Raw genomic sequence first — 27,789 nt, 5'->3', positions numbered from 1 at the left:
GTAAGGCTAGTATTATAAACCACCGAGTCGTCAAGCACGAGTTAAATTGGCACTGAAGGGTTTGGATCGGGGTTACGGTGGGGTTATTTCGAGGTTGGACTGTTCGACGTTTAACTTATTTGGGTGCAACGCCGGCATGTTTACAATATGAGCGTGGGGGCAAGAGGCCACACAAAGGTTCTTTGTTGCTCCTCCGTCCAATCATACGCCGCGGGCTAAATCGTCCCGTGCGTCTCCACCAATCAGAGCAGGCGAGGAGGCTGTAAAGAGGGGCGTTTCATTTGGATGCTGCGGGCGTGCGCTGCCCGGTTATGTGGAGGCTATTGAATTGAATCGCCGGCGAAAATGGTCGTGTAGCCAACGGCCCGCGCTAAGAAACAGGACCGGTTTGTGGTTGAAAGGGAAATATAGCAGCTGACCTCAAACAGAGCGTGTTTAAGGCTGCGTTTTCCAAATGGTACACCGCTGAGCTCTCATGCGCGCCGATACAAAGAGGCGCAATGTGAGGAGGAATTGTGGAGAGGACTAAGGGATGGATGCCGGAGCCACACCTGCCCGCGATCGGCGCATAGACAGGTGTATTACCTGCGGACCCTGGGGGACGCAGGGCGGGCCTCGTTTACTTCACGCTGCCCCAATCGGAGCTCCCGGCACGCAGCTGCATCAGCTCGCGCAGCGCCGCGATGGCGTGATCTAAAGCCGGAGGAGGATCACAAAGGCGAGGAAAGGCATGCCGTGCACCCCATCCTCTAGTTGGCACATGCAGTTCGATCTGCCACATTTGGGCGATATACTGAGCTGGCCTCTAGCACACTCTTTATTGGACTGGGTTTATCTAAGTGTGGATTGCCGAACGTAGCTTCGAGGTGCTTAAAAAGACTACCATTCTCCGCCGCAGCAGCTTGTGTCGGCGTGCCGGCTCTTTCGCAGAGACAAAAGACCGTGCTTGCGCGGCGGAGTGCATGTGAAACGGCGGCGGAGCCATGGCCACGCTACGGCTGGACGGACTGGACCAGCTGTCGGAAAACGGCGCTGTGCCGCAGACGCCGGAACCCCGCGGATCGTCCAAGCTGCTGTCGCGCGTGGACGCCGCCGTGCTGCCCTTCCTCGGCGGCTTCGGGACATACCAGCGGCGCCTCGTGGCTCTGACGTGGGTGCCTGCGCTGCTCATTGCCTTCAGCCAGTTCTCCGATTCTTTCTTACTGGCGCAGCCCAAAAGCGCGTGCGCGAGGAACGAGAGCGGGCTCGCTATGCCGAGCGCGAGCCCCAGCCCTAGCCTCCTTCTCGCGCCCGAGCCGCTCGTGGCAGACGCGGAGAGCGCTAACGACAGCGCGCCGTGCATGTGCAGCGAGGGCAGGTTCGAGCTGCAGTCAGGACTGCAGCAGAACGTGGTCACTAAGGTAAGGAAATAACTCTGCGCTGCTACCCTCGCGTCCTTGACGAGATCTTACGCGTAGTCCAGCCTCTAGCCCTTCTTACGGCATAAGAGGCTGCTCGTACATTTGAACATCAGTGCGTGAATCATTCCCCCCTGATGTGTTCACTGACACTGGCTTTACATCAACCTTAAGCACTAGCGTTAACCCGCTACCTGAGGCAAGACACGCCCCGCTAACTACAGATTACATCTTTAACAGGCTACATTGGTATTTATTTATTTATTTATTTATTTATTTATTAATTAATAAAGGCAGCGCAGAATCTATTTCTGAGTCTGACCTGCTTTTAACACCGCCTTTGCTCAGTTATATTAGGCCGTGAGGAATCAGGTCTGCATGTCAGGTAGCGAAGTTACACTAATTTCAGGATTACATTGGCACTTTTATGACAACTTGATGGTTCGTGCACTCAGCAGATGCACGCGGGCAGCTGCAGTGACTGATAATGTTGGCCGGGGGGCCTACCCACCCACCCTTCTCAGTCTGGGACAGATAACCGTTCGGACATAGATAAACTGCTGTATCAAAGACAAACTCAGCAGTACACGTCAATACATCTATACGTTGTGTTCTCTCAGCAGTTGGCGACAGTCTGTTGATAAGATTAGGGTATTCTGGAGGAGGGGGCCCTGTTGATTCGTCTGTGTTTGGGGGGTGATTGATGGCGGGGTTGTTTTAGAGGGATTCAACGTGTGTTCAACCCAAGACCCTGTGATCCAGAACAATTGAAACTTTCGGGATCTTTATGATAAGATGAGTAAGTGATGAGACTGATATGATTGTAACTTGAGTGACCACCGCTTCTCATGAGAAATCGGAGGTGTATTCACACTTATTAGGGTGTTCCACATCACAAATATTGCCTTAAAATCCTGCAGCTCCACAATTGAGTTGCAACTCCTTGCTGGTCGTGGATGATCTACAATAAAATGGGCTGTGCATTAAAGGAGAGTTCCATTCAAGATTCCAAAATCAATTTTATGGCAGAGAGGTAGGGTGTTATAAGGTAAAATGGTCTCAAAGAAAACACTGAAATTTTTAGCTTTTCACTGACATTTTACCAACATCAACATTGTGTGTGTGTGTGTGTGTGTGTGTGTGTGTGTGTGTATGTGTATATATATATATATATATATATATATATATATATATATATATATATATATATATATATATATATATATATATATATATATATATATATATATATATATAAATAAATAAAAAACTCAGATCACTGTATGAGCAGTGGTGGTATTGGACAGTAAATAAAATGGCTACATTTGCATTATTTGCTCCTGTCACCACCACGGTAAAGAAATCATTCGGCAAGAATTACTTCACATCAAACCTTTCTGAATGACTTTACATCTCAGTGATTATACTATGTATATTTTAGAAAAAAATGGTGGACTCCCCCTTTAACCAATCTTTGTGTTAATATCCAAATATCTAATCATGCAATATATGAGGTACTGGCTGAGATTTCAGCTAGGTATGAAGCATGCTGTCATGGCGTGCTGTGTATGTGTGCGTGAGGCCATTTTCGCACTCCTGGCCTGATGCTTTTTACTGTGTATGTTAAAGACTCTTTCAGGCTGACAGACATGCTAATGAATGTTAATGAACCACTTAATGTCTCAAAATGCATGACTTCTCTGCGTATTGAAATTAGAGACGAATGAATAGCCAGACATGTGGTGCAAATGCATTTTAATCCTTGCTGTTAATTGTTGTTTCCTTTCACTAGTCTGAACATCATGCTACTATCTTGAAGTGCCAGACTATGTTTTAGCAAATATGAAGTGGCTTAATTATGAGTTTACTTTGTGCACCTGTATTGTAAACTCAATAAGAAGAGTTTCCACCACTCTTCAGAATAAGTATATACTTTTTCAGTAGTTAAGTACATGGTATGTGTTTAAAAGTATTACTTAGCAAGCTCTAAACAAACATCTCTGTAGTATAACTGAGCTTTATTGCAGATGTGTGTGAGCACTGTGGTAACGCCCTGTCTCTCTCTACAGTGGCAGCTTGTGTGCGATGAAGAGTGGAAGGTCCACATTGCTAAGTTCTCTTTGCTGGTGGGGTCCATATTTGGTTACTTGCTGATGGGGGCTATGGCAGACTGGTAAGCTTTACAGTGCACCCTCTACCTCAGAGGTTCTCAGTCCCCGTCTTTGGAACTTTTGTTTTGGTTTTCCCTGCTGAAACATATTCATGTTAACTCATCTGTGAATGATAAAGTCTGATCATTCAGTGGAGAGTTAAAGTAGGCAGCACTATAATTATTGGCACATTCAGTAAAGAGGAGAAGAAAAAATGCTATGAAAAACATAATTGTGGTTAATTGGCTCAGTCCTACACTGAAAATATGAAGAAAAAAATCAAACCTTTTAATTGATGTAAACTCAGTCTAACACTTATCAAAAAATACTGTTAACAAAACCACGTGTCACCAATATTGGCAGCCCTGTGCAACCTCCCTTTGCCCTCATAACAGCAATGAGTCTTCTCCTATGATGCTTGATTAGAGACTGAGAATAAAAAGCAAGGAATAGGAGACCACTCCTTAACACAGATTCTTTCTCCATCTTCCAGGGTCCAAAGTTCTCCCTTTAGGACCCTCTCCTTGAGCTCTCCCCACAGGTTATAAAGAGGGTTTAGGTTCTGACTGGAATAGCCATGCCCAAAGCTTGATTTTGTGATCACTGAGCACAATAACCAATTTTGGGTATATTTGGATGTGTGTTTTGGATTATTGTCCTGTTGGTGTGTCCAACCCTGACCCCATATTAGCTTTTTGGGAGAGACAGGCAGATTTTCATTTAAAATCTCTTGAAATGTGGAGTCCATGATGTTGTTAAGGTTCCTTGGGCCTTGGGATGGAAAAATAGCCCCAAACATCACAATTCCTCCACCATACTTAATAGTGGGCATGGTTGTCTTTATAACCATCCTTATTTTAACGGCAAACCCACCTTTGAATGTTTGTTGCCGAAAAGCTCTATTTTTGTCTCTGCTTATCAGATAATTCTGTATCAGTCAAAGTTCCAGTAGTGTCTAGCACACTTCAGGTGTTTGTTTCTGGTTAGATTAAAGAAAAGGCTTCTGGCACTCCTTCCATTGTTTGCTGCCATAGAGGAAGTGGAGACTTATACACCTCAAAATTCTACGATCTTCTGGAAATCCTAAACTGTGTTTTTTTTTTGGAAAAAATTGCCTCTCTAACAATAAACTAGTGTCTGCTTCTACAGCTCCAACTGTATTAAACTTCTTAATCATCGACCTAACTTTGGATATGACATTTTCAGGCGTAGCTTTTTTTAAGCCTTTGCCTGATTTATCAAGTTATGTGTGCCCCAACTTGTCCCATGTTAATCAACGAGTAAGAGAATTTGACCTTTGCATCAACTTGTGTTTATGCTCAAGGAAATCACTTAGGAGCTCCACTTAGATGGACTTAGAAATAGAAATGGGAATATGCTTTGGTTACAATCTGTTCGGTTTCTAGAGGTGCCAAAAAATCAAAGATATTTTTTTCAGGAGTCTGGTTCCTTTGACTTGCATTAAACGTAAAGCATGTTTTTTCCTTTTCCTTTAAAGTTATCATTTTGGACATGTGAGGTGATGCACTATATATTTTGTTGGACAAGGACATGCTTTTGTTTTGGCTCTATACTTAGACACTTTAATGAAACAAGATCTGTGAAATTAATGCGCAGACTGCAGCTTTAATTAAAGGGCTTTTGTGTTCAAAATGTGGTGAGCCATGTTGGAGTTACAGCACATTTTACAGCATACAGAATTTCCCTATTTTAGATCAAATATAAATGGATATTTAATTTTTCAGTTGCCAACTGTGATGGACCTTCATTAATTTGTGCTGCAAGTGAGCTAACAAATCGAGAGTTTAGCTAGGCTGTTGTGATCTCAGTATGAGGACCAAAGGGCTGGAAATGCCAGTAAAGGAGGCTATCATGAGGTTAAAAAAAAAAAGTAAGACCTGAACCAAACAGGTCTCTGACAAGTGTGGCAAAATCAATTCTGTAATGCAGAACCCGGCAGCAATTGTGGCAAGAACAGTGTTCCAGGCATGAGGAAGAAACACTGAAGGGAACCAAGGCTCAAAAGAAAAACCTTCCTAAGAGCATGAGGAGGGAAAAAAAACACAAAAGAGCCAAGGCTAAAAAGGAAACCTTTTCTAAGATCAAAAGGAAGAAACGCAGAGAAGAACCAAGACTCAAAAAGAAAAACCTTCCTATGAGCACGAAGAAGAAACAAAGAAAGGAGCCAAGACTTGAAAGGGAAACTCTCCCCAAGAGCATGAGGAAGAACCACCAAGAGGAACAAAGACTCAGAACCAGGATGTTCTTGAATAGCTTAGTCAATTAATCAACCTGAACAATACCGAGCCTTTCACTTACTGATGTCCCTGAAACAAGCTGCTAAACTGTTAGAGAAAGAAACACTGACAGGAAGAGTATGAGGAAGAATCACTGATAGGATCCAAGGCTAAAAACAGAAAACTACCTAAAAGCAGGAAGAAGACACACTGAGAGGAACCAAGACTTCAAAAAGAACCCAGTCATCCTCTGGACTGCATCAAAAAAGCACACAAAGCCTGTATGGTTCTCAGATAGAGTAGACTTCTTCAGGTTGATAGAAGGAGAAACATCTGGCAAAAGAAAATTCTCCTGATCCAAAGTTTACCAACTCGTCTGTGAAACAGGGTAGTTCTGGGCTGTAGGCTAGTAGTGCCACACTTGTCCTCACTGATGTGATGTAGAAGAATTGTGAAATGATTAAGCAAATAACTATTTGGCTTCCACCAAATGGCCCAACTTACTGGACAATGCTTTAAGTTTCAGCAGGACAACATTCTGCTAAACGAACTGTGGGGTTTCAGGACTTCCAAAAGGTAGAATGTTCTAGACTTGCCTAGTCAATTAATCACTGTGAAACACGGTGATGACAAGACTAAAGGGAAAAGGTCCCTGAAAAAAGCAGCTGAACTGAAAATGGTTTTATTACAGGCCTGGTAGAACTGGCAAAACATCACAGGGAAAATACCCAGCAGTTGGTGATGATTATGGGTTACAGACATCAAGCAGTCTGCAAAGGATTTGCAACCAAATATTGGACGTGGCAGATTTACTTATTTATTTAAGTGAACATAAATGGAGAAATGTTTTCTTCGTTAATTTGACATATTTCAGAGTGAAACACCACATCCTGTTTTCACTCGATGGGGGGGGGGGGCGCCCATATCCTACATGCTTCCCTGAGGTCTACTTATTACATTTGTCTGTGGGTATATGTACCAAAAATGGTTTCAATTATTTGTTTATTTATTTATTTATTTATTTATTTATTTATTCATTTTTTATTGTTTCCCAACTGCTCTTTATTCCTTAGAATTATACAGGTTGTTTTTGTTTCTTTGCCTTTGAGACAGATAAATGTAAATGACCCTGTTCTGATTGGCTGCCCTGCATTGTGTCTCATTCAAAAAGCAGTCTGGGCTGAAAGCCTTGTCATAACTTCAGTGCGAAAGGGCAGCACACAACTGTTGTAGACTTAATAGGCATATGTAAATGCTTTGGTTTGGTTCAGAAATAGTGAAGAAAACTACACAAACAAGTACTTACCTGTTAACAGGCTAATAGTTACATACACAGCACCCACCACGAAACTAGTTTTGATTCCATCTGTCTCTCTGCATGTTCCCAGATTGTTTATCCTCTAAATATGTATTATTTGAGCCTCATGTACTGGAACTGAGCCTGTACTGTGGTGGTTGAACTTGTAACTGGCTAACTGCATTAGTGTAGCCCAGCAAGCTACAGCTCATAGCACCACCAAAATATTCTATTTTTATATTCACGCCAATTTAATTTAATTGCATTCAAATGTGTGCTCTCAGATGGGAGTCTTTGTACTTTTGTGAAATTACTTAAGTTACATAAACTCTGAATAAAATGTATGTAACTGTGTACGTGATATAGAATTGTAGCCATATAGTTGCAAACACCTTTAATATAAAACTGACACAACTTTAAAATCGATCACTGCTGTCAGAACAAAACCTCATATCTCAATTAGTCATTTTTTAGCTTTTGACATAATTTAAAAATGCCTGTTGTCTTTTACAATATGTATACATTTCATGATGAGTGGACCAAAAGAAAGGGCCCCAAATTCAAGTGAACCATATTTTGATATTTATGCTGTGGTGATCAGCTTTTCAGAGGAACAGTTAAACATGCGCTGACAAAATTCTGTTTCTCTCTCCCTTCTACGTCCCATCTCTCTTGCTTTCTCTCCGGCTCTCCCAGGTTAGGTCGTATCCCGGTGCTGCTGGTGTCGGTGTTGTCCGTGCTTGCGTTCGGCTTGGCTGTGGCGTTCTCTGTGGATGTGGCCATGTTTAGTACTCTTCGCTTCTTTGAGGGTTTTTGCCTGGCCGCCATCAGGCTCTCCCTTTTTGTACTGAGTAAGTTTTACAGCTTCTGTCCCTCCTTCATCATACCATCATACAATGCTGAGGTAGTGGATTCCTTCAAATGTCTTCTTCTGCTGGGCGGTGTTTTGCTTCATACTGTGCAGGGCATATAGTAAATGTTACAATTACATGCATCCTTGGTCTTAGCGTAGCTAATATGCCTTATTTGTAAAAGATCTAAAAAACCAAACCGCTTTTAAATGTCAGCTGCCCTCTTGTTTTCGTATTTGATTGATTCAGTTATTTAACAGTGCTTAGGCAGCATGTTTTTGATGGCAAATCATTAAACATTGCTTAAAGAGTACGTTTTTAGAAGGTTCCAAAGGTGCTTCCTAGAAACACTTTAATAGTGTCCTATATTTGGACTCAGGCCTGCTTCTTTTTGTTAAGTGCCACACTAGTAAACTAAAACCTTGACACTGTTATTCTTAAAGAGAGGTTTGGAAATGGTTAATTGAACACAGTGACAAAGTTATGTAAATATGTGGTCAGAATTGCACAAAAATCTCCTCTTTGTTTTATTTCTCCTAATAAAATGATTAAGTGGTCTGGTGGGAATTAATTTAGAGTGATGATTTTTGAACATGCACACAGACAGTTGAAGTTGAACTGAGAGCAATACTACACTACTATTGTATGCATCATCTTATTTGCTTTCCTCCTCTGTTTTCTCTGTCACAGGAATCCAGCTATATTAGCTATTCTGTGTGTGAGGTGGGAGGGAGGTGGGTGAGTAGGGTGAAAGTGTCCTTACTGTAGTGGATCACTTTCAGTTTGGGGGCAGAAGGGGGTCTGAGGTAATCTGCACCAGAGGGGCCCTTCAACAACAAAGGGAGGTGTGTGTGTGTGTGTGTGTGTGTGTGTGAGAGAGAGAGAGAGTGAGTGAGTGAGAGAGAGAGAGACAGACAAAGAGGGAAACGGAGGAAGAGATGGCTGAACAAAAACGTAATCATCTTTGAAGCCCCGCTGTGTTCACTCGGCAAAAAAAGACGGAGCAAAGCTTTTCAAAACAAGAATTAAAGAATGAAGTGTTTTCTTCTTGTCTTATTGTGTGTGTGTTTTTTTTTTTTTTTTTTTTTTTTTTTTTTTTTTTTTTTTCTCTGTGTTAATAACCATGCTGCTCTCTCTTAGGGATTGAGCTGTGTTTGCCTGGTTGGCGCTTCTCCATGACGATGGTTGCCAGTCTGGTTGTGGTGGGTGGGCAGCTGCTGATGCCTGGCTTAGCAGCACTGTGCCGGGATTGGCAGATTCTTCAGGTTCTCATTATCGTCCCATTTGTCCTCATGCTTCCATATGTTTGGTAAGATCAGGCTTTGTGTATATATAGAGGGGAAAAAGTTGTGTACACCCGGGGGTAGACATTGCCTGTTATTCTGTGCTCCTGACCTCAGTATGTCATCTTTTGGCCAGAATGAGCCTGTGACCTAAGTTAACAGTTGTCAACGAGATTGTCTATCTGTTTGGTCAGTCAGTAACTGATTCAAATCATTTTTTGTCTGAGTTTGTTAACTTCAACCACTGTGACAGATGTGATAGTGTGGTGATAGTGGTGGTTCCCACTGCCTAGCTCCTCCCCAAAAATATATTTTGAGATGTATTTCAAATACGTTGCAGTCCATGCTGAAATATGTTCCAAACGCTAAAATGCATTTCAGAACATATTGCCATATTAACCAATTATGTTTTAAAATACATTTATTGTCAAATGTATGGTGAAATATTACACATAATGTACCATACAGAAATAACTACATACATATTTTTATCAAGTACATTTGAAAATGTATGAAAATGGCTAAAATACTTACAGAATGCACTGTACAAATTCATTTCAACATATTCCAAACAATATTCTACTATCTTAATTTTAAATATTAACAAATTAACCTTTTAATATGGCAATAGCAAGTGTTGTAGGTATTGATACAATGTGAAAATGCGTTTGATCTCTTGATATATCTTGTATATTTGAATTACAATTTATGAGTGCTGTCTTACTGCATGCATACAATGAATAATGCAAAGTACAATGCATAAGACAAAATTCAGTGTCATTTTAGTTATATCTGTAGCCTTTAAGACCACATACAGTGGGAAAAAATATGAATAATGTATTTTAAAAATATTTAACAAATACATTTTTGCCCAATTGCATGCATTGCAAAAATATATTCCAAATGTATTCAAATATATTTTTCTTCCATATATGTCTGCCCATCTTCATAGATGCTGTTACATTGTCTAAGGTTAGCTTAACAGTAGCTAATGACATGACGTAGCTCTGAAAATGTGTGGATGGACCTAATTGGCAGGGTCCACACAATGGCTATGTAAAGCTTTTAATAAATATTTCCTTTTTCAAAGCATCAACTGTTTTTGGTACTGAAGCATGGCTGTCCAGAGTGGTAAAACATCCCTGTGTCTATCACCCATTCTTATCATTATTTATGGGTGGTACATGGGAGGACGATGCAGCAATTGTTTCTTGGAGTCTGCAGCAGAGAGGTTAGAGTCTGATACTGCAAGAGTTGTCGGAGTGGGCGATGAAAGTGGCTGCTTAAGTAATTACTGCAGCATAGGTGTTGGAAACTCTGTAATCTTTGAACATGCTCCTCCTGGATTCGTTTTGTGGGTTCGGACTGCACCTTTTTATTCATGCTTTTTGTATGAGGAGAGATTGCATGACTGCTGAGATTACTTAGGGTTTGTATGTATGTTTTTCAAGAGATTCAAGAGTTTTATTGTCCTATGCACAGCAGAACAGGCAATTATACTATACAATGAAATTTTTACTTTGCTGTTCCTACATTCACCAAATATAATCATAATATAATATAATCTTAGAAGAAAATAGAAAAAAATAAGTAACATTAAAAACAATAGTAAAAAAGAAAGTACAGTTTTATGTGCAAAGTTGAAAGAAAAATTAGTTATGTGCAAGTATGCAGAGCAGCTGTTCATAAAGTGCATGTTGCAAGTTGCAAGTAACAGATGTACTTGAATGTATGTTTTATGCTAGAAGTTTCTAGAATCTGACATCTTCCTATGCCAGTGTTACTTCAAGACATTTAAGCTGCTTCTGGTATTTTATAGAAATAAATCATTTCTGTGTAAACATTTAAGTTTGATCTATCAACATCAAAATTTTAGAAAGGGACAGTTTGACATCAAGATGGACACCGCCCCCCCAACGACTGACTGGGTGTCTTGTAACTTTTTAGGACTTTTTTCAGTAGGCAGGCCTAACTAAGAGATATAACCAAGACATTGGCCTGAGGAATAGGGGTAATGAAATTTAATGGAATTAATTTAAGTTATGATATGAGGGAAGAGAAGGAGTGGTCATCCCCCAGACAACAAGATTTTTTTAATGTCTTCAGGTGGTTACTTAATCTTGGATCATGACGCATGTGATTTCTCTCATCTCATTCTCTACAGGGTGTTTCCAGAGTCGCTGCGCTGGTTGTTGGCTACGCAGCACTATCAAAGAGCGAAGAAGCAAATGTACTCCATTGCCCGGAGTAATGGTGTTGACACTGCAACTGATCCTAATGGAATTCTTTCAGGTGAGTAGTGTTATTGCATGGACTAGGAAATTCTCAGATGAAATGAATAGCCATACCTGATAAGATGCCTGACAGGGATGATGATGATGATGAGAATGATGCTTGTGTCCAGAGCTGGACAGAGAGCTGCAGCAGAAGCCCAGAACCTCCTGCATCACACAGCTGAGCAGCACCAGAAACCTGTGGAAGAGCACTGTAGTGCTTTGTGTCAACTCGTAAGTATGTACGAGTGTGAGGGGGTGTGGTATTTTTTTATATATATATATAAATGAAAAAAAAAAAACATGCTGTTGGACTGTGAGGAAGTGAAATCATGTTCGTTTAAGTCGATGTAAGTATCAACTAATAGGTGAGGTTAGGTACTGAATGAGGCAAAATGATTACTATAAACATTTTGTTGCACATTTTTACTAATGAGACTATAGCTGGGACGCAGGAGGAATGTGTTTATTAACGTTAATGTGCTGCTGTAGGTTGTTGATTTGGATTTTGAATGCATTAGACAACACAGTTAATAGAATGCTCACTCTCCAGATCAGATCTTCACAGCAGACTTCCAATATCTAGTGTGAAGCCGTCACAAAGGAGTAGAGCCTGATATTGTTTAGCAAAAAATATTGGACAAATTCAAATTCAGTGGTAGTAGTAGTAGCAGCAGTAGTAGTAGCTAGGAGTCCATGAAAACTGTGCAGCTAGTCCAAGGCAGGTGGTGGTAGCTGGGGCGTGGGTAGCAGGAGAGCTCAACAGTCAGTCGTCCTTCAGTGTCTGGCTGGACAGATGGGCGGTTGTTTACTCAGAATAAGGTAGGGAGATGGAATTAGTTTTGTTCTGTTTGGGTGTATGTAAAAGAGAATGTGAACATTTCCAGAGTGTGGCTAATGACTCCGGCAGATCCGACTATAACAGGTTTACTTAAAGGAGAGAACCAGAAGGACACACAGACACAAGAGCACTCTGAAACAGTTTGGCATCCCTCTGCTCCACCATCCACAAACCTGAGTGATTGCGTGCGAGCAGCGGGACGACAGCACTAACGTCTCAGTTTACTATAATTCCCTGTGTCTATGGACCCCTGGATCTGCCTCCTTTATCTAAGGTGTCCAGATACTTAACAAATAGTGAATATAGTCATTGATTTAATAAAGAAAACATTTTTAACTTTGTAATAAAAATGTATGTAACAAGATTCTATCACATTTGCTCCATTTCTTATGGCTTATGTCATGAAATGGAATTTTTAAAAATTGTGGACAAGAGGACAGCAGCGTCTTGTTTTTTGGTGTTTCTAATTAATATACTTGATCTAATATTTTCCCTCTCTCTCAGGCTGACTGGCTATGGTATCCACCACTGTTTTGCACGCAGTGTTCTGGAGGGCAGTACCTCTCACCTCCATTACTACGCTCTGGCAGGCATCGCCATGGCCTCATGTGTGGTACTTTGTCCAGTGGTGGTGGGCTTTGGCAGGAGAGGCGGCCTCCTGACATTCATGATTATCACAGCACTAGCCTCATTGCTTCAGCTCGGCTTGCTCAGCTGTGAGTTTACCTACACACACACACACACACACACACACACACACAAACAGGGTTTGTGTAACGGAATACTGTGTCTGTATGTGGAATGGAATCTGTATTAATTAGGATGCTTGTCTTTTTTTTTTTTTTTCCTCTACAATAGTAATTGGAAAGTATAGTCTTCGCCATGATACGGGTAAGATCACTTTCATAGACATATTTAATTATTTTAAGGATATGTGGTGATAACTCATTTGTACACACAAAAATGCATATATAATCAGTGGAGAAGTTCTAAACGTCTTGTTTGTCAGTTCTGAGGGACACTCTGAATCGGCGGTTCTCTGTGGCATTTTCTATCATTGGAATGTTCTCATCACGTGCTGTCAGCACTCTCAGCATCTTCTACTGCGCAGAGATTACACCTACCGTCATCAGGTCAGTCAGCCAGTCAGCGTTCTCTCTCTACTGACCCGCCCCCACACCCCTCCCTAGCTCTCTCTCTCTCTCTCTCTCTCCTTCCTCTGTGTGTCTGTATATTTCTCCCAGTTTTGCTCTCCCTTTTGGACACATGCAGATTGTTTGATTTAAATGTTTCTTTTATTGACACTGCAAAATTTAAATGAAATCGTGTTATGCTGCTTTGTTCTTTCAAATGCAAGAGCTTCAAATTGAACAAGCTATGTAAAAAAAAATTATGTTTCCAGTGTGTGTGTGTGTGTGTGTGTGTGTGTGTGTGTGTGTGTGTGTGTGTATATATATATAATATATAAACTTTGTTAAACATAGTGAGATTGAAGGGGTATGAAAATAGACTAGGCATGTATATAAAAATACAAAGAACTCTGGGGTACAGTTGTGAACTTTAGAAGTTTCCATGTTCATTGATCAAAATGGTATTGCACATAAGTAGGAGCATCCACAGTGTTGTATTTAAACACGTAGCACTGTAGTTCACAGTATTGTCACTATATATTAATGCAATAAGCCACACGAGGCTGTGCATTACTGCATTTTTATCATGGAAAGGGTATTCCTGGGCATGATGGGAAGTAGAATATGTGCACAGTTTTCAATTAATCCAGGTGAAACGGCTCAAAACTACTCTTATTTTTATTTCACTTGCTGTCCCAACTTTTTTTGGAATTGTAAAAAGAACAGAAATACGCTGTGGTTTCTTTAGTAGCGATGCTGTGAAGGTGTAGGAACAAACTCTTCGGTGACACTCGTCTCTTGCATATGAAGATGTTTATTAGCATTGAGAGGTCGAAGTCACAGACAAGCCTTCGTGAGACAGCTTGGAGAGGACAGCCAAAAGTCTCTCTCTTACATTCATTCCTGCTCCAGAATTTATACCTGCGGTGGTCGTGTAGCCCATATCTGGTTTCTCTGTTAAGATAGCCCCTAGTTCAATGTATGGATCCTCTCAAGCCATATTAGGTATAAACATGCGTTCTTAAAATGACTCTTGGTCGTCTTGGTCATCTGCTTGCATTGTTTATCATTCAGGGGGCCCTTTGGCCAGATGCCTCTTTTATCTGCTCCACTGATACCCTATTGTCCTACTACCATTTTAGTCAGAGGCCCACAGAATGAACTCTAAAAAATTAATGTTATGACTATAGAATTAATAAGATCAAATTCACCACAACGCATATTGAATATTCATGCTAATATCCTCACGTACTTGCTGTTAGTTGGGGGAAATCTTAGTGTGGCATCTTTTCTGCTCTATATTAACCCTTTTCTTCTATGTATGCATGGAATAGGGGTGGAGGTGTGGGTCTGGTCCTTGCGAGTGCAGGGTTTGGCATGCTAACGGCCCCACTTATGGAGCTTCACAACCAGAAAGGCTTCTTCCTTCATCATGTCATCCTCACCTGCTGCACCCTTCTCTGCATCATTTGCATTCCGTTGCTGCCAGAGACGGCAGGTCAACCGTTGCCAGAGACTCTGGCTGAGGGGGAGGGGCTACTGCGCAGGCCCCTCCTCCCTGGAGAGCAGCACCACCTCCTGGCCAGACCAGAGGTCAGGGAGTATTCCCGTGTTCAGGACACACCCCTCCATCAGGCGGTGAACCCCAGCAACAGCACAGCTCCTAGCAGCAGCACAGCCAATGGAGTTAGGACTTGATTCTATACATGCGTTGCTCAAATCAAAGCCAGCACAGGCCATATGAAGAACAGCGGAAAAATGATCGGATCGGCCCGCAAGCACATGATGCATCATGAGGTTAAAACCACTAAAATGAGGGAAGTTTTCCAGAGCTTTTTAACCAGTGAATGATGACGAACCACTGACTATGAAACAGGTTATAACTATTAATATTGTGTCAAAGCTCATAAGCCAGCTGAAATGTGGATGGATGGAGAATTGTGAAAATGAATGATTCACTCATCCAATGAATGGAGTTATATTTTTCAAATGACCACTAAGTTGATGTTAATTTGTTGATGATGTTGGCAATGTGGAGTTGCCACATAGTTTTTCAGGTTTTCTAAAGCCTCCCTGGTGTTTTGCACTAAGTCCAGAAAAAGCAATCATGTCAGTTAGAATTTGTACATACGTGTTGTTTTATGCATGTGTGTGAAAGGAGGTGAGAGAGAAATAGAGACCTGTGGATTATGATGGTTGGAGAAAAAAAGCTGAATCCATGGCCCCGTTTCTTAAAAACAATCAGTGTTAAGACCATGTTCACTTTCAGAGATGGTAGTTCATCCTGTAATACTCTCTACTGTTTAAAAGGGAATTGCACCCATTTTTTTAAATGTCTGCATGATACAGTCTTTGATAAATAAATAAAGTAATTGAGTGGTTTAATGTGAAATGGTGCATTATAGAAAACTTGAATTTCTTTACCATAGTGTTGACAGGTACCAGGGTTGTAATGTCTACAGCTTACCATATTATTTATTATCCAAAGGGATAAAAGTGACCCTATATTAAGGAAGCATATAATTGAAATGAAAATTTAATATGTAAAACTGGTGGTGTGTCTGTATGTTTGCATTTAAATTTTCTACTTGCATATGCAAAGTTCAGCTCAAAATGAAAATTCAATTTTAATTTGCTATTTGGTATACAATTATTGACATTTAATTTACATTTTATTTAAATTGAACTGTATTTCCAGAACTGCATATTTATGGTTAATGTGATTATGCAATATTCATGATAAATTATTAACATGTAATTGATCTTATGTATGTTCACTCTCTAATAATGCATTTAATTAGCATTATCAAAGAGAACACCAAGCTAGAAAGATTCAGATGCAAATGGGAAACGGCGCCTCTCGTTTTGAGTTACATATTGTAATCTGCACTTTGTCGCAAGATTCTGTGGCAAGGAGCTTTTGAAAATGCATTCGACCAGATTACAGCTTTACATAGTAAGCTTCAGATGTGGATGTATTGCTATGTTTTTATAAAACTATCTACCATCACTTCAAAAAAAGTTCTCAGTTTATGGAACAAGGCCAAAGTTAGCCTGTTTTTCTGACTGTCCTTTCCAATTTTAACAGTGCTGTTGTGACATCTGGGTGCATTGTGGCCCCCGAATGTAATTGTGGCACTATTTAAGGTGGACTCCAATTCAAAAAAGAAACTAGCGAGAAAAGTAGCCAAGTTTAGCCTCATTTTTATAAACCAGATTGAAAAATCAGAAACCTTCGATTAAACACTTTCTCATGAGGTCAAGACGTTAACCATCACGAGTAGATATATTTCTCTTCCTCGCCTCATCTGCTAATGCAAAAGCAGTTATAAATTATAAATTTTAGTTGCCATGTTTTCAAATACAGCCTTTTCCACTTGGCGTCCTGTTGGCCAGCCATGATAAGATGATTGACAGGTTGGAAGGTCCATGAAAATGAAAATGCAGTCTCATTGCATTGCACACTAGGTGGCAATATGAAATTGCTAAAAGGTGAGGAGCTGTTTTTCATTTACATTTGAATTTTGCCATCTTTTTTAGCCTGGTGTTCTCTTTAATAATCCAATGTAATGGCATTATTAGAGAGTATAAATGTATATAAGATCAATTACATTTGATCATTTTAACAAATATATTGGATAATTACATTAAACATAAATATGCAGTTACGGAAATACATGTTAATTTAAACAAAGCTACTCGCAAAGCATCTAAATCTGTGTGAATGAAATATCAATACTAGTATACCAAATGGCAAATTAAAATCACATGACTGAACTTGAATTTTAATTTTGAGCTCAATGTTGCATAGAGGAGCAGGTCATTTAAATGCAAACATACAAATACACTGCCATATTACATTTTCATTTTAATATTGATATTGATATGCTAACCGTACTATATAAGTGTCCTTAGATATAAAGCAGCATTGTAGTTTTTAGAATTGTGTGCGTCCGATTTCTTGCATTGCCGCTGTGAACAGTTTCTGATTCTGTAACTTTCTCTACAGTGGAGCACTTAACATTAAACCACGCTGCATTACTTTCTTTACATCTTTGTATCTTTTGTATAATTGAATTAGAAAAAATCAGTGGATTCCCCTTTAACAATGATCTTAATGCCCTGATGCTTTTGGAAAATGGGCCCAGGTCTACAGAATGCACAGATATGTTTTGGAGCATCGTGTTTGTGTGGGTGAGCGTGAACATCCTTTGTAATTGTACACTAGAACAGTTGTTGTTTCCATTTGGAAATATACAAAATTCAGAGGTGGGGCAGGGCACAGAGTAAGGGCTCCTGATTGGCTGCTGAAAATTTCCTGTAATTGCTGTTGGGCGGTGTGGCAACTTAATATAATCTCTGGCTTCATCCCAAATGTAATTTTTATTCTAAAGCTAATGAATAAGACATTGCAGAATGCATTTCTACTGTTACTAAAATGATTTTGTCGACACATAACATGAAAAATATTCACATTTGTCTCAAGTGTTGTGCAGACTAGGAAATGTTAAGACACAAAGCTAAATCAGATTCATTACTCTGAGATCTTGTCGCAAGCAAGCCATCATATTCACCTAGAATTTTCACTTCCAATTTGGACCCAATTTCAACAATTTACAAAAGTGATAAACAAAAGCATATTAAAGATATAACTTACATTTTTGATGTCAAGAAAAAAAAACAATTATTGTGGGCATAATGCTAATAAAGTTGGGCTTGTATCATCTAATGAAGTCTGACATGGCTCCACAGTTGAGATGTACTCCTCTTAAACTGCTTATTCAGTAGTGTTTGTCAGCAGTAATGTGCAGAGCACAAAAGCGAGATTCATGGATTACTCTTTCAATTGTCCATTTTTATAAGACATTGCACTTGTGAATACATGTGTTTGATAAACCATTTATTTATTGATCACATTTCAGTAAATAAGCATTCTTAAAAACTTCTGTGTGTTGTGTTTAATGCAAAACGTAAGAAATCACTGACTCCGTATTTTGAAGAAGGGAGAACACTTAAGCTCACACTTGGCATTAACAATCTCAAGTGATCTGATCGTAAGTGGACAGCAAGGTGTATAGCCATTTGTGCCTGGCATTTCCACTTGTCTCAAATGTGTCTCCTCTGACACGATTGGATTTTGACGCTGGAAGAGTTTTTGCATTTTGTCTCTCACTGTGTTAGATTCAAATTTTCACACAACCTCAACCAAATATAAGGGCTGTTACAGCAGGTTAGATTGCATGGATTGCTAACACAACTTGAAAACAAACAGGAGAGGAGACTATGCAACTACTTTCCTTTCTGACAGTGGATCAAGGCGGTACATTGCCGCTATCAAAGATGCAGCTAGGCACTTTTTCATCCATATTACAGAGGTTATGTGGTCATATACATCCCTGACCACCTTCGAAGGTGATCGGATTACAACGTGCCTGAGACACACTGTACCCCATTCATACTTTGTGCAGCCCACTTATGATCAGATCTCCCATGTCCCGATTGCAGTGGTAAGATGGTGTGTGTGGGGCTGGTATGTGTCTGTGCTTCTGGGTTTTTTTTTTAAATACATCAGTGTCACTGCAAGAATGCGAGTGGTCCACTACTCAAAAACATCCAGCAAAGAGTGACTCTAATCAGAAACTGACCACCAATGGCAAGCTGTTACAGCAAGGTGGGCCTACAAGGTAACAGTTTCTAATAAACTGGCTGGTGGGTGTTGCTGTATGCAATGTAAAACTGAAAACAGCACAGTTACAAAAAGTGTGAACTTTATCATTTATTAGCTTGCTTATGTACAAAACATGACATACTGAAAAAGCACAAAATGGGGAGTTTACAGTCCAAAGTGTTTAAAATTTGTCAGGGTGGAGTTCCATCTCCTTCCTTATTCTGTTCTCCACTAACAGTGTTAGATTAGAGTCTGTCACAGGCAGGTTGTAACTCACAAACACCTGCTTCTTCGTCTTCTTTGCTGCAAAAAGAAGGAGGAAAATACTTGATTTAAAATAAACCTTGCAAGAAAGTAAAACTAAGTGTGATCATAGCTTTTATATACACTGCAAAATTTGCTTGTTTATCATTGCAGTGCTAAATGCCTACTGCCCAGCTTACTGACTTGACAATCATTTTCTTTAATACCTTTGATTTTTGCACAGTACTGTACTTTAGACAAACTATTTTCATTTGGCTGATATGTAGACTGATTGTGGTCAGTACTTACTCAGTCTTTGAGCCAAAGAGTTTGGGGTTGTATCTGATGAATCCCCCAGTACCAATGTGGACAATGGCATTGAGTCCTAGTGAAAGAAGACATTTGTATTAGCCAAGTGAGATGCTGTTGTACAGAAGCCTATTCCCACCACTGGAGAAAAATATTCAGCCATTTAGTAAGCCATAAAAATAAGAAAGTTTCCCATAATTATGACTTTATATCTCCTTATGACGACATAGCATCTCATTAACATGACTAGCTGTCTCATAATAATGAGATTATATCTAATAACTATGATTTAGTATCTCATAATAATTAGAAAATTGTCTCATGAGAAATTAACTCAGAAAACCATGAGAAACTAAGTCATAATTATGAAACACTTATTGCGATACCAATTCAAAATTGACATTAATACTACAAAAACCAGCACAGACAAGTATATCGCTGTTGTTGGAAGAAAACCCTTTGACCATTTTTGACATTTTTCAGTTGACATAATTTAAAACTACCCATTGTCCTTTTCATTTCATGATAATTGGACTAAAGGAAATGGCCCAAAATGACCCCCAAAAAAGTCTGGTTCCATTGAATTATATTAAAAGTAAGAAGGTTTTTTTCTTTCTCCTGTAAATTTACCATTTTGGAGATACAAGGTTTTCTTGCAACAACAGCGACATGTGCTTTGGATGCTGGCATGCTTGTCATTAGGAATGGAAGGGTCACCACCAAAACCAACATATGTTGTAGTTTTGGATGCTGGTATGGTAATCCAGCACCAGACCAGCATGAACCAGCATAAACCAGCAAAGACCATCATGGAATTCATGCTTGTCTGTTTTTTGTTTGTTTGTTTTTTCTTCAGCAGGGATTGCTATTATTTCTAGATGCCAAGTCATAAATATGAGAAAGTAAGTCATAATTATAACATGCTAAGTCATTAATGCAGTATATAAAATCATAATTCTGAGAAACTAAGTCATAATTGAGATATTTAATTTACATTTTACGTTCATTCTGGCATAGAATCTCATTTATAATAATGAAATGCGGTTATAATTCTGAAATATTAAGTCAGAATTACGGAACGTTTTCTCAGTATGACCCAGTGCCTATAGGTTTTGTCCAGGGCGGAAACGGGCTTCCTGTCCTTGTCAAGTCCCAAAAAGCAGTAACGTTATATGATGTGGACATTTGAGCGTCTGAGCAAATAGCACCGATTTCAACTTTGTCTGCCCGTCTTGAGAGCCTTTACACAGCCAAACAACTGAAAATACACATCGACCGTAAGAACATGTAAAAACTTACAAATTTGCTGTTCATTGAAACCGCCAGGTTTGATAACACAGGACTCGCGCCGACCCACAGGAAAAATCCACCGGTCAGTTTCATCACATGGAAATGCACGACCTGCTCCAGGAGCTTCTCCGAGAAGTCATGAACACCGATGGCCTCTACGGCTGACTGGCCACTGCAGGCCCCGTTCTCCATATTCATCCAAATTATGGCTGTAATGTAAGTAAATTAACTTAACATTAACTGTTTATTTCATGCTGCCAGTATCACAAAACGAAACTCAAGCGTGCAAGTGATTCTACTTCCCCTAACTTGAGAAATTCTTCAGCGAGAACGTTGGTGTTACAGCGCCATCCTCCGTTGGGGAGACGAGAAGAGGGAAAAATGAATTTCAGGCGTGTTTCATTTCATCGTCGGTCTGCACAGTAGGTACCATAAAATGCCGTTCGTTTTTGCTTACTAGTTCAAATACAGATTTTGATAGGTCTGACTTGGTCCTTCTACTGAATCCATGTTTATTTTATTTGTACTGTGCTTTTTACAACAGGACATCGTCACAAAGCATCTTCAATTCACACAAATCCAGGTCCACACCTTTAAAGGGGCATTCCAGCATATAAACAGGTTTAAATATATTAATTTTCTTATTATGCAACGTTCAACCTCAATGGTTTGACAAAAATTATTATTTTATATCATTTTAATGTTTTCATTCATCAATGATCTCTCATTACAAAAGCCAGTATGCATAACTCAATACATCACTCAATCACTGGGAAACATTTCCCTTGCTCCAGTGATCCTTCTCTTCTCTTGATTAGAATTTAGATGACTGGAAAAGATTTCCAGCATCTTATCAGTAATGACTGTTATCTGCGTTTCATCTTTATCCATTAGCTAACCACAAAAAAATTCTAAAAAAAATCAGCCCACCTCCCGCCTTCAGCATACAACATCAAAAGAGCATATTTGTCTTTAAACCTCAACATCTCACTTTGGAAACTACTGCGGCACCACCATAGGAGATGAGTTAGCATGTTTATAACAGATGCAACAATTGTTACATTTTTCATTTTGGTTGTTGTGTCCCTCATTATCATTAAGATCAAACCGAGGCCAACAGTGAGAGAGAAAAAAAACTTCTTAAGAGCACAAGGAAGATGCCAGTACTCAAAAGGGACCGACTCCACATGACCGTTTCTTCCCAGGTACCTTTCACTCGGTTAGGAAGTCTTCCACTAGTGAGTTAAATTCAGTGGCAAATCTGAGGTGCAGGTTATGTTTCCCCTCTGGCAGTACATGCAATCTGGGAGGGAAGGAAAATGGCAGTAGAATATTAGCACTGATGTGATAAGATTTGTTACAACACTGAATTAGATTAATTCTTTTCTCTCCAACATCCAGCCTTGTTGATATTGGCCTAACAGGCCAGGGAAGTATGCTGTCTGACAGCCACTCACCGTGAGCCCTGGATTTTCCGTAGGAGGTATTCTGGGTGAAAGGAAGGTACTATTGGATCTTTAGCCCCATGGACAATCAGTGTGGGACAGATGATCAACTGCAATAACTCCCTACATATATTACCTAAACAGAAAATGGAAGATAGGGAAAAGAAAAAAAAAATAAATAAATAAATAAATAAATAAATAAATATATATATATATATATATATATATATATATATATATACACACACTCACTCATCGGCCACTTTATTAGATACACGTTGCTAGTAAAAGGTTAGACCTCCTTTTGCCTTCAGAACTGCCTTAATTCTTCTACTTTCAACAAGGTGTCAGAAACATTCCTCAGAGATTTTGGTCCATATTGACATGATAGCATCACAGAGTTGCTGCAGATTTGTTGGCTGCACATCTATGATGCGAATCTCCCATTCCCACCACATCCCAAAGGTGCTCTATTGGGTTGAGATCTGGTGAATGTGGAGGCCATTGGAGTACAGTGAACTCATTGTCATGTTCAAGAAACCAGTTTGAGATGATATGAGCTTTGTGACATTGTGCATTATCCTGCTGGAAGCAGCCATCAGAAGATGAGTACACTGTGGTCATAAAGGGATGGGCATGGTCAGCAACAATACTCAGGTAGGCTGCAGCATTTAAACAATACTCAATTGGTACTAAGGGTCCTAAAGTGTGCCAAGGAAATATCCCCCACAACATTACACCACCACCACCAGCCTGAACAGTTGATACAACGCAGGATGGATCCATGCTTTCATGTTGTTTACGCCAAATTCTGACCCAACCATCTGAACGTCGCAGCTGAAATCGAGACTCATCAGACCAGGCGACATTTTCCCAATCTTCTATTGTCCAATTTCGGTGAACCCGTGCGAATTGTAGTCTCAGTTTCCTGTTCTTAGCTGAATGGAGTGACACCCGGTGTGGTCTTCTGCTGCTGTAGCCCATCTTCTTCAAGGTTCGATGTGTTGTGCGTTCAGAGATGGTATTCTGCATTCCTTGGTTGTTACCAGTGATTATTTGAGTTACTGTTGCCTTTCTTTCTCAAACCAGTCTGCCCATTCTCCTCTGACCTCTCACATCAACAAGGCATTTTCGTTCACACAACTGCCGCTCACTGGATATTTTCTCTTTTTCGGACCATTCTCTGTAAACCCTAGAGAAGGTTGTGCGTGAAAATCCCAGGAGATCAGCAGTTTCTGAAATACTCAGACCAGCGCGTCTGGCACCAACCACAATGCCACGTTCAAAGTCACTTAAATCACCTTTCTTCCCCCTTCTGATGCTCGGTTTTCACTTCAGCAATTTGTCTTGCCCACTTCTACATGCCTAAATGCATTTAGTTGTGGCCATGTGATTGGCTGATTAGCTATTTGTGTTAACAAGCAATTGAAACGGTGTACCTAATAAAGTGATGAATCTGTGTGTGTGTGTGTGTCTATACACACATATGTATATTCCCCTCTCAGCCCTCTCCCCAACAGAACCCTAGTCTCACCTTGAGGATTGTGTGCAAACTGGCTGATGCCATCCACCCATCTCTCCCATGTCTGACTGAAATACTCAGGGCCATACATCTCCTCCATTGGTCGCCTCATTCGCTCACTCCACATCGACACATCTCTAACCGCTGAAACACAGTATCCAATATATGATTTTAAATTTAAAATTTCCCTCTCTTCCTTCTCAACAGACTGTGATGTCATGGTGATGCATATTCCAAATCATTTGAAACATTTGAACAAAATGAATCATTTGCTCTGATCTGATTCTAAGGTTTAAACTCAACCAGAGTTTCAAACGTAACCTGATGTCACATATGCCAATGGTATCTGGAATGTTAATGTATTTAGTGCAAACTTGACAGCTCAGTTGAAAGAAAACTACATTCATTTAACTTCGACATCATGTACTTAGAACATAACCCTTCATGTTGTGTATGTTTAAATGGACATAAAAGCTTAGTCTGTTTATTCTTGCCTTCAACAGCTGCTGAGATTTCTTCCTAAAATGTGAAACCTCAGTACAGTTGGGACCTAAAAAGGTTCATAATGCTGAAAAAGTAAAACAGTAAATCTCTTTCTCTCGCTCAAATGCTTTTTTGACAAAAACGCAAAACATCAGGAAGCATCACCTATACTTGTCTTTCTCAATTAGTGTGACAGTTACTGTGTCTGTGCTTGTATTGACTGTAATTTTGACTGTACTTATAAATGTTTGTCTGCACTGAAGAGGAATGTAAGCCTTACATGATATATGACATAAGTAATAAAAACTGATCACAAAAAAGATTGGACGTATTGCTATTTTGGTATTAATCTGCACATACCTAGTTGCAAAGAATTCTGACTAGATGGAGCTGAATCCAATACGTGATGGCACAGAGAATACTTATTTTGAAAACTCTGCTTTGAACACAAGAATTACGAAAGAAAATGAATGTCAGATATGGTCTTGTTCATTTCTGCTATCACTATTGTAAACTTCTCCTCTGTCTCACCACTGTAGATTTTGAGATCTTGCTCCGAGACATAAGCATTGGAGCCCCACACCACCATCTTTTTAATAATGGCAGGGTTTAATGCTGCAGCGATGAGAGCAGTGATTCCTCCGTCGCTCCAGCCCAGGAGGGAGAAATGCCTGAACCCTAAAGCCTGAGAGAGAAAAAAAAGACAAAGAGAAAGACCAAAAGTAGAGCAATTTAGTTTGGTTGCATAGCTTTACTTATAAGAACAAGAGGTAAAGTACATGCTCCATAATAATTTACACAACTAAATAAATTACAATATTACAATATTTAATAAAAATAAAAGTAAATGTGCATGCTTTTCACCATCTACAGCAAACTAACATAAAATCAACTTTGCATTACCTCTCATTAAATGTGAGTGAGGGGAAAAAGCACTCTAAGCCTCTAACCTGCATCAGGTCTACAGCATCTTTAGCATCCCTGTGGAAGAAATCCAGAGGGAAGTCTCTATCTGGTGGACGTGAGCGTCCGTAACCACGAGGATCCCACGCCACCACTGTAAATCGTCTCTTGTCCAGCTTCTCCATCTGTGGTCCAAAATCAGTCTGGCCACTGCCTGTCCACACAGACGAAACAGAACACAAGTGTCCTCCAACACTGTTATGCATAGCAAGTGTACGTTTGCTCTGTTGTACTAAAATTCAAGATTGGTGAATCTACTAGAGATGGCATGATACCACTCAGTACTGAAACCTAGTATCTGAGTATCAGCTTGATTGAGATAACTCTGATATTTCTTTTTTTAACAAAAAGCTATTTTAACTAAAGCACTCAAGATCAGCATCTTAAAGTAAGATATGCTCAAATTACTTAAAAACTCTTCTACCCTGCCCTACAAGTACAACTACATAGCTGACAGCAAATTTTGTTACAGGAGTAGATTAGATTCATTTTTTCCCCGCTGATATCGACCGATTGAAATTCCCAACAATACATGGGATCTTCAGAGCCCACGATCTGTTATAAAGGTAATGGCTCACCCAGAGCTCCTGGCAGCAGTAACACAGAGTGGTCTCCCTGCCCAGTCTGCTGGTAAAAAAGTTCCACTCCATTTACGCTCTTTTTACCAGAGCTGTCGCACATAGTGAGGGAAAAAGCAACAGAAATGCATTACTCTCAAGTATTTAGGGCTAAAGTAGATGTACACATAATTAAAGTTCAGACAGACCGAAGGACATTGGCGCCACCTTTCATCAACAACGCAAATTACAACCCGAGTTTCACGATTTCGAGTCATATCTGGTCACAGTAGCTAAATGACTAAATCTCTGAAGGTTGTGTAAAACTCGAACTGAGTTAGAAGTGAAATATACTGTCTACTGATCAGGACCATTCATCCTGTAACATACCAATACCCGATAAGCTAGCCTAGCTGTCACAGCATTTCTTGTTTACCTAAAAAGGCGTGCGTTTGGTGAGACTCTTCGGAGCACAGCGAATATGCAAAGTCTTCTTTTGCAGAGAAGAGTCGCCATAGCTAAAATCACAACAAAAAAAAACGAGGAAGATCTTGGTGCTCTTATAAATTCAAGTAAACGTTTAATCCAGTCTGTTTGCACACGGCAGTGTTGCGAATGTGCGAAAAGGTCCCATTTCTAAAGCAGAGAGGCTATTTTTGAATTTCATATCAGCACTTTCTACAAAACCGGATCCCAGCCTGTAAGAAGGATCCGCTCCTGTTCTTCACATCCATAGAACGACAAGTGACATTATAAAAAGAATTCATTCAAAACGAGCCGTTTTGCAGCGTAGATGGTCATATATATATATATATATATATATATATATATATATATATATATATATATATATATATATATATATATTGTATGGTAGTAAATTGTATGTTTTGACACAAATTATTTCAAATATTTATTTTTTCAAAACAAGTTAGGATTTTCCGCGATATATGAGTCTTTCAATTGAAATGTACAGTCCAAGATTATCTGTTTGAAAAGCTAAATCGATTTGTTCCATTAATGTGGCTGCCTGCTGTGAGCTCAATCCGTGATTATGACAGTTTATGAGGGCCACTGGAGGAGCTGATACATGGTTTTCACTTCCTATTGTCTCATTGAGGCCCTTATGTGGTGACATGCTGGACTGCGCCTAGTTTCGATAGGGTGCAGCCTCCTAGCTGTGTCACCTGGACTTCTCAGTCACGCGGCTCTCGCACATCTGCATAGGCAGCTTGGCCCTTAATGGTAGCACTATATAGAGTTAAATGTAATGTTGCTACCTTATATGGTACTACTACAGAAATACTATTACAATTGTAATTACAAAGTAACAATAATCAAGCAATAATAAGTTACTCAAGCAGTTAAGAAAAAGAATGATGCAACATGATTACACAAAATGTCCGTGTACATGTGTGAACTTGTGTGGGTAGCTGCAGGGGCACCCACAGGTGGAGTGATCTGTGGGGGTGTCCCTGATTTACTCTCTGGCCTGCTCAGTCTCTCTTGAGATTCATCATTCAGAGGGTCAGTGGAATGTGTAAGTAAGTGGAACATGTGTGTGTGTGTATATATATGCACGTGTGTGTGTGTGTGTGTGTGTGTGTGTGTGTGTGTGTGTGTGTGTGTGTGTGTGATATATATATATGAGAATGAGGCTGGGGATTTAGGGGATTTTCGGGTATATTTGTCCTCAGCAGTATACGTCTCATAGCAATAGTTCAGCCAAAAATCAAATGTAGACTATTTCTCCCTTTCCTCAAACTCAGTCAATCAGTGAGACCTTGCTCAGTGTCAAAAGTTTGCTTTCTTTAGTTTTACACTGGGGTTAAGAGCTAACAAGGTAATAT

At 39.9% G+C, this 27,789-nt stretch overlaps 3 protein-coding genes across 3 annotated transcripts; 1 reads left to right on the top strand and 2 right to left on the bottom strand.

Moving 5' to 3' along the window:
* Positions 1-248: 248 nt before the first annotated feature.
* On the top strand, positions 249-18,360 carry LOC108443241 (solute carrier family 22 member 23). The gene is made up of 10 exons (XM_017723776.2): positions 249-1,400; positions 3,467-3,570; positions 7,778-7,932; positions 9,073-9,241; positions 11,380-11,507; positions 11,620-11,722; positions 12,834-13,045; positions 13,188-13,220; positions 13,339-13,462; positions 14,794-18,360. The coding sequence occupies exons 1-10, from the start codon at positions 984-986 to the stop codon at positions 15,155-15,157; spliced, it is 1,809 nt and encodes a 602-aa protein (XP_017579265.1). The 5' UTR covers positions 249-983; the 3' UTR covers positions 15,158-18,360.
* An 858-nt stretch (positions 18,361-19,218) lies between these two features.
* Positions 19,219-21,367, bottom strand: psmg4 (proteasome (prosome, macropain) assembly chaperone 4). Its single transcript, XM_017723778.2, has 3 exons — positions 20,979-21,367; positions 19,680-19,755; positions 19,219-19,430 (listed from the first exon to the last, which is right to left on the bottom strand). Exons 1-3 carry the CDS (start codon positions 21,165-21,167, stop codon positions 19,309-19,311), a joined length of 387 nt encoding a protein of 128 aa, XP_017579267.1. The 5' UTR covers positions 21,168-21,367; the 3' UTR covers positions 19,219-19,308.
* Positions 21,368-21,648: 281 nt separating this feature from the next.
* bphl (biphenyl hydrolase like) lies at positions 21,649-26,583 on the bottom strand. Its single transcript, XM_017723777.2, has 7 exons — positions 26,376-26,583; positions 25,961-26,052; positions 25,370-25,536; positions 24,951-25,104; positions 23,949-24,080; positions 22,427-22,550; positions 21,649-22,272 (listed from the first exon to the last, which is right to left on the bottom strand). Exons 1-7 carry the CDS (start codon positions 26,453-26,455, stop codon positions 22,182-22,184), a joined length of 840 nt encoding a protein of 279 aa, XP_017579266.1. The 5' UTR covers positions 26,456-26,583; the 3' UTR covers positions 21,649-22,181.
* Positions 26,584-27,789: the final 1,206 nt, after the last annotated feature.

The sequence above is a fragment of the Pygocentrus nattereri genome, chromosome 4, assembly GCF_015220715.1.
Source record: "Pygocentrus nattereri isolate fPygNat1 chromosome 4, fPygNat1.pri, whole genome shotgun sequence".
In the NCBI taxonomy this organism is placed as follows: Eukaryota; Metazoa; Chordata; class Actinopteri; order Characiformes; family Serrasalmidae; genus Pygocentrus; species Pygocentrus nattereri.
Note: the sequence above shows the minus strand (reverse complement) of the source record. Positions and strands in the feature narration are given on the sequence as shown.